Source organism: Phaethon lepturus, unplaced genomic scaffold, assembly GCF_000687285.1.
Source record: "Phaethon lepturus isolate BGI_N335 unplaced genomic scaffold, ASM68728v1 scaffold45510, whole genome shotgun sequence".
NCBI lineage: Eukaryota > Metazoa > Chordata > Aves > Phaethontiformes > Phaethontidae > Phaethon > Phaethon lepturus.
Window position 1 is genome coordinate 1 of NW_010512041.1, and position 12,846 is coordinate 12,846.

The 12,846-nt window shown below is 50.3% G+C and overlaps 1 protein-coding gene across 1 annotated transcript; it reads left to right on the forward strand.

The window, feature by feature from the left end:
• Window positions 1-115: 115 nt before the first annotated feature.
• On the forward strand, window positions 116-9,487 carry ENDOV (endonuclease V; the record flags this gene model as incomplete). Its single annotated transcript, XM_010285627.1, is given in 8 exon segments — window positions 116-287; window positions 1,462-1,562; window positions 1,564-1,594; window positions 2,030-2,069; window positions 2,156-2,268; window positions 2,378-2,446; window positions 3,104-3,232; window positions 9,411-9,487. Coding segments are annotated over 8 exon segments (732 nt in total), but the record flags the coding sequence as incomplete, so codon positions are not given.
• Between the last annotated feature and the right edge of the window lie 3,359 nt (window positions 9,488-12,846).

Consider the following 12,846-nt stretch of genomic DNA (forward strand, 5'->3'; position numbering starts at 1 on the left):
AGCCCGAGGCCGGGGATCGCGCTGCCCGGGGTGGAGCAGGGCCCCGGCGCTGGGCGAGGCCTGGAGCCGAGGAGGAAGGGGCCGCCTCTTCACTGCGGCTGTGGTCTGTCGCTAGAGAGCAGGCCCAGTTAAAAGCCAGCGTGGTTGAGGAGGACACCGAGGAGTGGCAGAAGGATTCGCGTTTCACAGGACTGGAGAGAGTGGGAGGTGTGGACTTGTCGTATATCAAAGGAGACGACACCAGCGCCTGCGCTTCCCTGGTCGTGCTCAGCTACCCGGCTCTCGAGGTAACGGCCGGTGAACAGCTGCACTCCTTCGGGTTGTGTCCAGGCGTGCAATAACGTGAGGGGTTTAATAGCAAACTTACACAAAGGCCAATATCTACCACGCCTCTGCCCCACAGGATGTCTGTAAGTTATCACGTGCGTGTTCAACAAAGCCTCCAACCGTACGTTCTGCAGTAAAGATAAACAGAAGAAAATAACGTGTAAGGTTTAGACATAAGTTTAGTAAGATGCGATGCAAACCACTCCTAATGGCAAGAGGTTTGTAGGATTACCGGGAATGTATGAGGCATTGAGGGATAGGTTTAGCATGCATTCAAGTTAGCTGGTAAATCGGAAAATACCATGATGAGCTGTAGTCCATGGTCGGGCACAGAGGTCTGTAACTGGTTTAGGTGTATATTGAATATAATCAGGCTTGGCTACTAACCAGAAGGAGACAAAAAGGACCGTTGTTATTCAGTGCCGATCAAGAGAGGAAATTAAAGCATTTGTAGCACTTAAACAGCAGATGTCTTGTTTCTGAGTTCTTGCTGGGAATCAACTAATAATACAGGATGTAACATATAAAAACCTTTCCAAAAGCACCATGAATCCCATATCCCCCAGTAATTTTCCTTGGATTAATAAAGATTTTTTCTCTTAGCTTTCAAAATTATGTAAAAATTATCTTTAACTGTAAAACCTGTAACAAACAGAGAAATAAAGTTTAATATTGACCGCTGGGATTTTTATGAATTGAATTTCAAATCCTGCCGTGATTCTTGACTTGCCCCGCACGAACATTTTTTTATCCTGTCTTACAGGGTTTCTTTTGGCCTATTCCTGCATAGACACAGGCACCCTTTGATAATGCTCTGACTGGGTGAACTTTGAGGTCCCCTGCTATGTATTTGAGTAGCTGCCCTAATTTTGTTTCAAGGACTTCACTCAAGCAGGGTATGGTAGGTGATGTCCAGCCCTCTTCTGTCAGCAGTCCATTATCCACCCCCTGCGCTGAGTGACAGACTGACACAACCCAAGGGCCTTGGCTTTGTGGGAGAGATCCAGAAGCAGAGTATTTTAAAAGAAGATGAGAGTAAGGGATATAAACCAGAGGAGATGCCTCTGAAACAGCCGGGAACCAACCAGTAAAGTCATGGAGGTCATTGTCTCTGCACTGTCTCACTGCTCCCAGGTACTGTACGAGGACTGCCGGATGGTGGCTGTGAGCGCCCCGTACGTGGCAGGGTTCTTAGCCTTCCGAGAGGTCCCTTTCCTGGTGGAAGCTGTAAAAAAATCAGCAGGAGGAGCCCAAGCTCAAACCTCAGGTGTGGCACATTTCTTTGTCCTGAGTTGAGATGTCATGAGGGTGGAGAGTACTGCTGAAAGGTGTTTTTCTCTCTCCTGAGACCGTGCTGGCTGGTTGTTTTCCACTGGCAGGGCAGAAAGGGCAGCCAGAGTTGTATTGAAGCATCTATTGGCCTTTCCCTAGGCACCAGGGATGCTAAGCTGAGATCAGCCAGGCCTCCCTTGGCAGTGGGAGTCCCATTCTGAGTGTAGCACCAGTGGCTGCCAGCCACTAAGCTCATGCTGCTGGGGCACTGATCCTTGAGTCGGGTGTAGACGGCACTGCAGGGAGACCCCTACAGAGAGAAGTAAAAGGACTGAGACAGACTTCTTCCTCACAGGGTCAGCATCACTGTTTGCTTATTGGAGTGGCGCTCGGTGCACAGGAACTAACATCCCTTTTTTGGCTTTTTCAGGTACTTCTTGTAGATGGGAACGGCCTGCTCCATCCCAGAGGTAGGACTTTACTGGAGAGCCCTGCTCTGCCGCTTGAGATTCCCGTTGTCTGGTGTCCTGCAATTACAGTGACTTCTTGTTGGCAGGATTTGGTGTGGCCTGTCACCTCGGAGTCCTGACAGATCTACCATGCATTGGGGTGGCCAAGAACCTCCTGCAGGTGGATGGCTTGGTCAGGGATGAGCTGCACAGAGAGCAGGTCGGGTCAGGCTGGGAATTTATTTCCACTCTTTAATATCCCAAGAGAATTGGGACAGCCACATACAAGTACTTCCTAACCAACTGACCTTGTGGGGTTTTTTCCCTAGATTCGTTCCCTGCAGAGGGAGGGAGATACATTCCCACTGACAGGCACTTCAGGGCGAGTCCTGGGCATGGTAAGCTGCAGGAAGTTTCCTATTTGCTTGGCCATCATGTCTTCGATTTGTGTAGCTGGGAGCGCTGAAGGATGTTGTCTCAATAGTGGAGCTGTCTCAGTGGTACAAATTCAGGAAGACACAGTGTGAGCAGGTGACCAGTAACACCAGTAACCTTTCTTTGAGCTCAGACATTTGTAGAAAGAGTTGACAGTTCAGGTGTTGCATATATGCGTGTCCGTGGCTATGGCATCTGAGGTGCCATGCTGCAGCACCCCTGTTCGTAAGCCACAGTCAAGTAGAGGTGCCAATTCTGTAGCAGCTTACCAGGATGCAATATGGGAGCATCTGACTCAGAAGAGTGCCGCACGGGAAACACGCAGATGTGGGAAACTTCCTGCATCTGGTGTTATTTCAACACAGTCTGCGTTAGCAAGTCTCACTGCTTCCCAGAGCAGTGAGAGGCATTTGGGGAAGGGCCACAGGGGTCCAAAAGGGCATCCCCTAAGAGGACATACTAGGAAGTAGAACAGGTTCAAGAAGGCTAGGAGTTGCCAAATACAGAGCCACTATCCCACCTTCTGAAGGCAACTGGCTAGCTTATAATTTGTCTGCCACTCTGTATTTGTTAAAATAAGCCTCTGAAGTATTTGATCTTTCTTGTTTCTGAATGCACAGGTCCTGCGTAGCTACAACAACAGCTCTAAGCCGCTTTATATCTCAGTGGGCCACAGGGTGTGCCTGCAGACAGCCGTGCGCCTAGTCAAGTCTTGCTGCAGGTACCGGATCCCGGAGCCCATCCGTCAGGTACAAAAGCAGGGGAGCTGAGGAGGGGGAAGGCAGGCCTGGAGTACGGAAGCAGGCAGTAGAGGGGACTGTGGGTGCTAAGCCTGTGGCGATGTTTCAGAGCCTTGGTTTGCCACCCATCTGCACCTGGCAATTCTGCAGCTGGCACCGTTCTTGCTGGCCTGTTCTCCCCAGCCTATTGTGGTGGTGGTTACGTGGTAGTTAACAATCCTTACTTCTTCCTTGATTGTCTTCTGACACAGTGCCCAGAAGCACACACAGCCCTTGCTGCAGACCCAGCCTGACTGACTTCTTGGTTCCTCTCTGCAGGCAACTGCTGTAATGCTGATGTTAATACACAGGAGCTGGAAATGCAGTTCCTGGGCACGCTGAACCTAGCACAGACTGCAGTGCTGCTCCTCTGGGCTTTTCCCTGCTACTGCACTCTGCAAGGAGCTGCAGGCTCTGGGGCGGCAAGCCAGCCGGTAGGTGACAGCACTGGATCACCGTCGGTGAGCTGCAGCTGCCACCAAGGCTCAGCTTCAGACTGATTAAATCGCAGCAGGGCTTGAGGAAAGGATCTGGAGAAGTGTAAAGCCTCTGGGACTTCTAGCCTGACAAGCACTTCCCTTCTCTCAGGGTCACGCTGCTGTTAGTGGCTCAGGCCAGACCCAGCGACCGTCCAGGGAGTGGGGCCCATTCAGATGTCCGTGTTCATAACGTTGCCCTGGAACACGCCATTTGCATTGCTGCACTGCCGTGCTTGTCAGGTGTCTGGCCACCTTTGCTCTGCAGCTCCTCAGAGCAGCACTAAGATGATCCTGCTGAGGGCTGTTACGCAGTTTCTGCACACAGGAGCTTCTCATTGGTACTGCAGTGTTTTCTGAAAACAGTCTTGAGTCTGTAGTTATAAACCAGACAAAAATCTAACACCTTAGACCAAAACAAACCTTGAAGTGTCCAAACCAGAACTGGAGTTCTGGTCTCATAAACCACTACCTGCCAGACAAAGTAGGCTGATAGATCTTCTTACATAATCTCTTCCAGCAAGGGACAGATGCCTCTGCAGAGCTCTGAGCTAGCTCTGCAGTTCGGCATGTTCAGAGGAAAGGGGAAAAGCATTCCCTTAGGAAACAGGAAAGTGTCTTGGAGCTTTTCATCACCCTCATTTCATTGCCAACTATCTCCAGTATTTGTCTATGTTCTGAGACTCTTCCAGTTCTCTAACTGCAACCTTTATTTAAAGTGATGGAATGAACTGTTGTCACTTTCCTTACAGAGAGATTAAAAATCCAAAAGGGAGTGTGTTTACTGTAGAGGTAGAGGAATGGCAGAAGATTAGGACACTTAAACCTTTCCATGGGATTTCTCCCTGTTGCAGTTCCTCTGTGTGGTAACTGTCACAGATCTTGACACAGGGCAGTGCTGGAAGCCTCAGCTCTTGAGCACCTAAAGCTGGAGTTAGGAAGTAGAAGGCTGTGGGGAGTCCTGCTGTGGATATCTTCTTGGTCATTTTGCTGTGGTCTGTCCCCAGGACAAGCTTGCAGACCTGATGGGTGATGTGCTTATGGCTTCCCAGTGTTGTGAAAGACTTCTGAATCATTAGCTCTTAGTTTGTAAGTTCTGTTAGTCCTGGAAGTGTAATGCTTTTAAGAGACCTCAGCTGCCCATACCTTTTTGTGGCTGTGTTTATGGTTTGTATAAACCATAAATTGCAGCATGTGTAGCGCTGTGCAACTGTTGGGGGAACTTGAAACCTTCTGCTTTCCTAGAGGCATAGCTGGCCCGTCTGTATAGGGTATGTTGTGCTCGTAACAGTACTAGGCAGTGATCAGAAACAGTTTGATTTGCATTCAGCCCACAATGTGGTTGTGGTGCCAGAGGAACTGTGGCTGTGATGCAGGTGAGAGAAGTGATCTTTCAGAGGAAGCAGAAGGAAGTTCATTACCACCTAAAATCAGTAGTTACATCCCACTTAGTCCTTATTCCAGGTATAAGTGCAAGGCCAATCTGGGAGAATTTTTCTTGCAGAGGGTGATCGCTCTGCCCAGCCATCTTGTGTGATTTTGAGGTTCTTCCGCAGAGAGCTGGTCATTTGGAGCTACCCAGACAGGGACTGAGGTAGGCAAGAGCTGTCATCTCAGAATAATAAGCACAGCATTCAAACTGAGTGGCACTGAAACAATACCAAGCCCTCCTGAGAGCAACTGCCCTTGCCTACTTCTGGCAGAGGTCAAAACCCCTCTGCAGTGTTTGCCCACGCTCCAAGCCTGCTCAGACCCAGGATCGCCGTGCACAACAGGGAAACAGAAGCTTTTAACACTCTCCAGCTGACAGGGATTGCACTGGGACTGATTCTTCTGCTCTTGCGGTTTCAGGTTCCTGGCTGGCTGCAGAGCAGCCTCCAGCTCACTTGATGATCCTTTTAGCTCCAGCTGGCACCTTGCCCGGCTGGTTCCTGCTGGCTCAGGACGGGACAGCCTGATGTTGCTCCAGCCCACCAAGAAGGACAGAAGTATGCCTGCCCAAGGCTGTGAATTTCTGCAGGTCATTTCATGTGAAATACTAAACACTTGCCCTTAGGAGAACGGAGAAATAAGCCATCATCCCTCTGCTCTGTGTGAACAGCTCCTGCTGCCCAGCCGGGAAATCAGATATCCTGAAACTCTGAACTCCCTTCAGATGTGCCCCCCCACTGCAAGCTTGCTGTGTACACAGGGATCACCACTGCCCCTCATAAGGTAGGCAAAGCAACAATTCCAGACCCTAATGCCAGCACTAGGCCTCTCTTAAAATAGAAACAATCTGTGAGGATTATTACAGGACAGTTATCCATCTTATTGATTAGCCTCTTGGTTAATACGCTGGGTTAAGCTGTCCCTCAGCGCTGCGTTAGGAGTGAGGACTGGCCAGTAACTTGCCACCTAATCAAGCATTAGCTTACGCTATCAGCAGAACATGGCTGGGGTTTTTCTTCCCTAGAAAAACAGTTTGTAGATGTGACTCTTGCTACCTTGGTCTCCCAGTAGGGACTCTATTGAACAACCTCCTTCTCTTGTTATAAAATACATCACGTAATCTCTTATACTGAAGAGTGATCAAAGTTATTTGTCAGTTCAGTTATGAAACTGTCCAATTATAGAGAGAAGGGAAAAAAATCTCCCAAACAAACCACCCCTTATGTAACTATCTTCCATTCTCGAGCTTGCAGAATTGTTAAGCAGTCGTGGAGCTGTGTTTCCAGCAGTAAGCAGGCAGAGCCTCCACCCGAGAGCTCTGACTAGGAGCGGCAGCAATGGAGGGGTGGTGGGGAGCTGCTTGAGGTACGGGAGAGACTCTTCAGAAGTAGCACAGTGATGAGAGTAGCAAATGCTTCAAGGACAGCCACTGGGGATGCTTTAACCCACTTTATTAGCATGATCATCATATGCTGTGAAGCTTTTCCAGCTGGGAAGGTCACATACTGCTTTTTAAGTGGAGAGGGACACTGCCTTTGAGGTGGGGCACAGGAGCTGTTCTAAAATGTCACGGCATAGCAGTTTTTGAGAAAGGAAGTTTCTAAAAAAGAAAAAAAACTTTGAGGGAATGTAAAGGTGAACTGCCAGTTCTCGAAGTTGTCCAAGAGCCCAGGACCTGCACGCTTGCGATAGCATCTAGGAGTCTTCTAGCATGGTACAGCACTGGAAAGCTGAACGATAACACTTCTGGGGGACAAGAACATCCAGTAAATGTCCAGCAATGCTTTCTGTAGCTCTTGGGATTCTCCTTGCCCCACTCTGACCACATGCTATCCTGCATTGCTGATAAGACACAGCAGTGTAGTTCTGGTGAGCTCAGGAGGGTTCATGTCACAGGAGAGTGTGCCAGAAGCAGAAGGGAGGAACGGGACATTTGCATAAGGATGGATTTAGTGAGGTTTGGTGATGGCTCCAAGTTCAATTTCAAATGAGGGGGGCAGTAAAACATGAATTTTTTAAAGTCTCAACATTGTTCCTTTTGATTTTGGTACTGGAAAGCAGAGCCCAGAGCATGGATACAGCCTGGTGTGTAAACTGCTCCTGTTGTCTTCCTTGGCAGCTTTGCTTTTGGACTCATGAGGTAGGACAGCGTGAAAAGGTGTGTCAGTCACTTGCCTTGCCGCTGCTGCCAAGAAGCTATAGAGCCAAGGATGTGCTTGTGTCTTGTCTCTGTTTGCTTTTAGTGGCTGTTTTTACCTGCTATAGCTGCATAATTACCATCGCACAGCCATCCCATCAGGCGCAGAGGCTGGATGAGCCAAGCTCTTGCCTAGGGAAAAGGATGTGCAGCAGACAAGTGGTGCGCTTCTCCATCTGTTGCTGCATCATACAACTGCTGGAACAGAGGAAGGAAAGGGATGGGTACGAGAACAGGCAATGCCAATTTCTCTATTTTCATCCCATGTCCTGCTGAGAACTCATCTGCTAGATTGCCATATTCCTGAGCTCCTCACAGCCCTCTCCATAGCCCTGTTCCCCTTCTCAATTTACCTGTGGAGGGCAGAGTCCCTTTTCTCAGCTGATGAGTGGCCAGAAAAGCTAATCCTTTGGGAACATCACAGTGTCACAGGTATAAAGACCATGGGCGATCTTGGAGTGCTGTGAGCCTGCAGGCTGCAATGCCAGTGGCAGTCCCTCTCAGCATAGTCCTGGGACACAGCTTCTGTTTCTCTGAGTATACAGTGAAGGTTATTGCAGCAGAGTCCATGGGGCATTCTGCTGCTCTGGGACAAGTCAATAAAACGCTCCAGTAGTTCCTCAGGTTTTGAGGAGGGATCTATCAGCCACCGTCTTGTGCTAAATTGCCTTGCAATGCTGCAGAGATCTGCCTTCGCATCCATATGGTTTTGGCACTCCAACAACTTTCAGGGGACCAGGGGATGTACTGCTTTTGTACATCAGTATAGGCTGAGGATTTTGGTAGCTTTGAGCAAAAGGGATTAAGAAGATCCCAGGAAACAGAAGAGTGGGCAGAGTCCTGGGCTGAAGGGGAGTCATTTGTTTTGGGCGTCTTTATCTGCGAGCATTTTGCTGATGCACAGGAACTCCTCAGCACTGCGGAGACCTGTGTGTGATCACGGCATGTGACCCCTTTACAGAGTGAGGGTGGTGGAGCGGCTTCTGTTGGTTCCATGGGAGAGCTGGTTTACTTTTTGGAGTATCCCCCCTTGAGGGAAGGAAGACTTACCCTGCCCTCAATTTTCTAACAAGTCTGTTCCATCTCTCATCAGACAGTGATGAGCTATTGCTGGGGAAGGCCTGCGAAGGAGCTTAGCTGCTTGTTTACGTTTTCCTGCATTGCATTTGGAAGTGCCTACTTCTGGAAGAAGTCATTTGGGTTGGTTCAAAGGATGGAAGCACTAGACCACTCTCAGATTCCCAGCTCTTTCTTGGCTCTGCTGCCAGGGTTCCTGAAAGGGGAATTGCAGTTCTGGTGTAGAGACAGGGCAAAATGGAAAAGCAGCCCATCACTTCAGCAACTCTCCCTTTGCCAGTGAACACCTCTTCTTTCTAAGCCTCTGGAAATCCTTGCTGGCCTGTCACATCCCTGGATGATGAGGAGTAGCCATTCAGTGTAGGTGTAAGGTGAGGGATTCCAGCTGGGTCAGTGCTTGCTGCAAGAACACTCACTGCACTGCAGTGTGTTCTGGAAGCCTGTGCTAGTTCATTCTCTGGGTCCTGTAGAGATCCTTGGTGAAGGCTGATTGCACTCAGCTGCACCCAGGATTTGCTGAGGAAGCCCAGCCTGGGTCCTGCTTTGGCTGTTCATCCTGCCGTGCTTGGGGTAGGTCAGGGCTGGGCAGACCTTAGGCGCTGGCTGGCAGGAGCTGTCTGTGCCCAACATCGCGCCTCTTACTCCTCTGAAGAGTACAGGGACAGACAGCAAGGGTTCAGTGAATGTCATTTCTGCTTCTGAAATGGACTGTACTGCAGGAAGGCTGTTTGGTCCAGGACCCTCTATTTCTTCATTTTTAAGCCTTCATTGTCCCAAGCAGCATGCAGTGAGGCACAGAAACCAAACAAGGGAAGAAACACGCAGGTTCCTCTTTGGAACACAGTTGTACAAAAGCTATTTGTGATGTACTGACATCAGGGTGTGCAGGGGCATACTGAGGTAACAAAGGGGAGGCACCAGGCAGGCTGATCCATCCTTTTTTACTTATTTTCCTCCTTAATTCCAGGCTGATATTAGGTCGAGGGAGTATATTCGGAAGCAGCTGTGTTCACCACTGGAGGTCATATCTTCTGGGCCAGAGAGGTAGGTGTGTGGGCAGCCCAAGCAGCTGCCTCTCCAAAGGGGATCTGCTCATGTAATGATCTTCAGTAATGGCATTAAAGGGACACACAGGGTGACAAGGTGAGCTCAGTGACATCAGGACATGTGCTGCCTCCATAAAGGGTGATTTCTGGTGGTTGTAGCCATGCTACTTCACACGTTTCTTCCGCAAGAGCGCCGTGTCCTAGGCTGGGGAAGGTCGTTGGGGATTTGGTCTGTTTCTGGTGTCGGCGCTAAACAAAGCACTAATGCCTACAGGTGTGACGGGAGGGTGAACAGAAATACCCTTCAGGGAGCTGGTTTCTGCCCCCAGAAAGCAAGGGGAGGGTCAGACTCCCCCACTCTTATGTAATGTAGGCCAGCGGCTGCTCTGTTTATCGGTGTAAATCCACAGCGAGTCTACCGAGCCGTAGGAGTTCCTTGTGTTACGGCTAAGCTGCCCCCTCTACGGCTACGCTGCCCCTTCAGCACAGTTTACAAGAGTGTTGTTGGGTTCCCTCGGACCCACACTAGTACCAGGCCTTACAGGTACCAGATAGCCCTGCCTGAAGAGCTGCTCGGGGATGAGTGAAGTGTGTCAGGACTCAAAGCCCACTCTGCTCTCAGGGTCCTGATGGAACAGAAAGAGTGAAGGTTGCTGGTGGCAGTAGTGAACGCTGCCCCTTCAGCACAGTTTACAAGAGTGTTGTTGGGTTCCCTCGGACCCACACTAGTACCAGGCCTTACAGGTACCAGATAGCCCTGCCTGAAGAGCTGCTCGGGGATGAGTGAAGTGTGTCAGGACTCAAAGCCCACTCTGCTCTCAGGGTCCTGATGGAACAGAAAGAGTGAAGGTTGCTGGTGGCAGTAGTGAGGGATTGTTTACACTGAGGCAGCTCTTACAGATTCCTTAGGACACTTGGATGATGCAACTCATCGTGCTTTGCTCAGCTCCTCTTTGAGTCATGCAGGCAGAAGCAAAAGAAGGGGTTTTCTCTGCTCTTGTAGTGGCAGTTGCACAGTGTGGCCAGGCCGTGGGGGTAGCCCTGTGCAGTGCCAAGCTGGGCATCCGCTGTTTGTGCTGGAGCTTCATCTGTAACACGTCTTAACACCTTCCTGCCGTGGCAGATGCTGAAGCTCACACAAAGGCTAGCTAGTTTGGAGGTCTGTGTAACAGAAAATCAAACTCATTCCATTTATGACCATGTATCTCAAAACCTGTGTGTCTGAACCCCTTACTCACCAAGTGACATACTTACTTGGTCTTCCTGGTTTCCACTTTTTTTTTAAGTCTGTGTCCCTTGTTTTTGTTCCTAGCAGAAAAAAAGCGGCTGAACTGGATGATTAGTCTGATGCCAGAAGAAGCTGCAGTGCTCTTCACTGGATCCTCTCCTCCACCAAGGCTGTGGTTCTGTCGAGTGCAACAGCCGAGCGCCACGCCAGAGGAGAGCAGTGCAAGGCCGTGTCAGTCAGCATGACGCCAGCCACTCTGCGTGGTTCTGGTGGGCAGGCAGACCAGCTTCTGTTCAAGGATAATGTTTAGGGCATATTTCTCAGGGTTGATTTTTAAGCGCTGTAAAAATATTTGTGTAAACAAAGGTACACTTGTAAGTTTGCTGCAACTTACTTGAGTACTTGGGCAATTGCAGGTGATTTACAAAGAGATGCTGAGGCACTTGGCATAGCTATAAACCAACTCCAGGGCTGGCCTTTGGCTCCCACCACACCCCTGCGGCACAAGAGACTTCCCTTCTTGTCGTTTTTGGAACAGCTTCCACCCAGTGCCTGCAGCCTGTGCTCTCGCATTCGCTTTGCACATCTCCGGGGAACAGAAGCCCAGTACGCGGCTCCGGCTGGTCCTGACAGATGGGCAGAGGACGCTGTGTTTCAGGTGGGCGTGTGACTCACGAGGGAAGGGACAGAGCCAACAGTCTGCTGCAGATTTTGGAAGAGGCTTGGAGGTCTGAGCTCCAGTACCTGAGAAGCTTTCTCTCTGTTTGGTGTCAGTGGCTTCTGCGTGCCTGCTGCCTTGATGCCACGCAGCAGTGACCAGACCTCGGTGGCTGTGTGCGGGTCATTATCTGTGCTGGGCACACGGTGCTCTGGTGTTGCTGGTCTTGGTGGGAACTTGCTCTGCAGTGCTGCTGAAGCACGATTCAGACGGAGGGACATTAGGGTACCCAGACTCGCTTGGTGTTACTGGCACCTCTCTGCAGTGACCGAGGCAGGGGGTCACGGTGCAGACCAGCTCTTCCTGAAGGAAGGATCATCTCGGGGGAAAGGAGGATTTCCCATCAAGGAGGATGAGGAGGGAGGTCCTTCCTAATACACAAATCAGGCAGGGTGGCCAGATCCCAGGCTTGAGTTTTTGCGGTCTGAGTGGACCAGGAGCACTTGTGTCAGGTCAGGAGGAAGCTCTCTGTGCCCAGACGCTTGGACCAACACCCGTCAGCTAAGCCGTTTGCGAAGCTTTGCTTTAGCAGCAGAGCGCAGAACAAACAGCTTCTCTCCCTGAAACAATACAGCAAGTCTCATCCCATTTGCAGGGCTAAAGCTTTTCCTCCAAAGATGTGGGTTCCTGGATGTATTTGGTGGGTTATTCCTGACCACTTCTGAAGAACAACAGGAGCAGATACATGAGTTCTTGAACACAACCACGTCTCTGGCATGTTGTTTTAAAAAAAAACATGGCTGTGTAAGAGTCTAGCCTGAAGAGGAGAAAGGATGTTTTCCTGGGATTGGAAAGGGGGGATCAGGGTCAGGACCCTGTGGTCTGTTTTAAATGCTGCCAAGCACTTCGCTTTTGCATAAATTTATCTTACAGCTTTTATTGCTCTTTTCTCGCCACTGCCTCAGTCTCAGTGCTGATAGAGGAATTCCAGTCCCTTTCGTGTGTCCGGGCGACGTCTGTCAGTGCAGGAGTCTGGGCTGGTCCGTCCTTCAGCTACGCCCTGAAACCGGGGTGGGAAAAGGGAGGAAGCAACGAATTTGGCTCTCCTGGGGCCCATCTGGGGAGCCTTGTTGGGCCGGTCCTTGGGAGTGTTGAAGAGGGGGAGAGGTACTGCCAGGGTTCTCCCCAAAAAACCGCTTGCTGACTGGTATGTTTTAAAAGACAAAGCCAGAAGCAGCTGCAGTTTTCAAGCTCCAGGCTAGGAGCGTACCATCTCCTGGGAAGCCTCAAAGCCATTTTCACATGGGGGTTTGTTACGTGGGTGGACAGAGACTGGGAAGGGAAAAATGTCGCAGTGACAGCGTGCTCCTTTGATCCTGGTGACGTGTGCGGGATCAGAGGGGCGGCCTGGCAGGCCAGGGGAAGAGCAGCGTGTGGTTTTGCGTCTGACACTGGCTGTGGCAGGGGACAG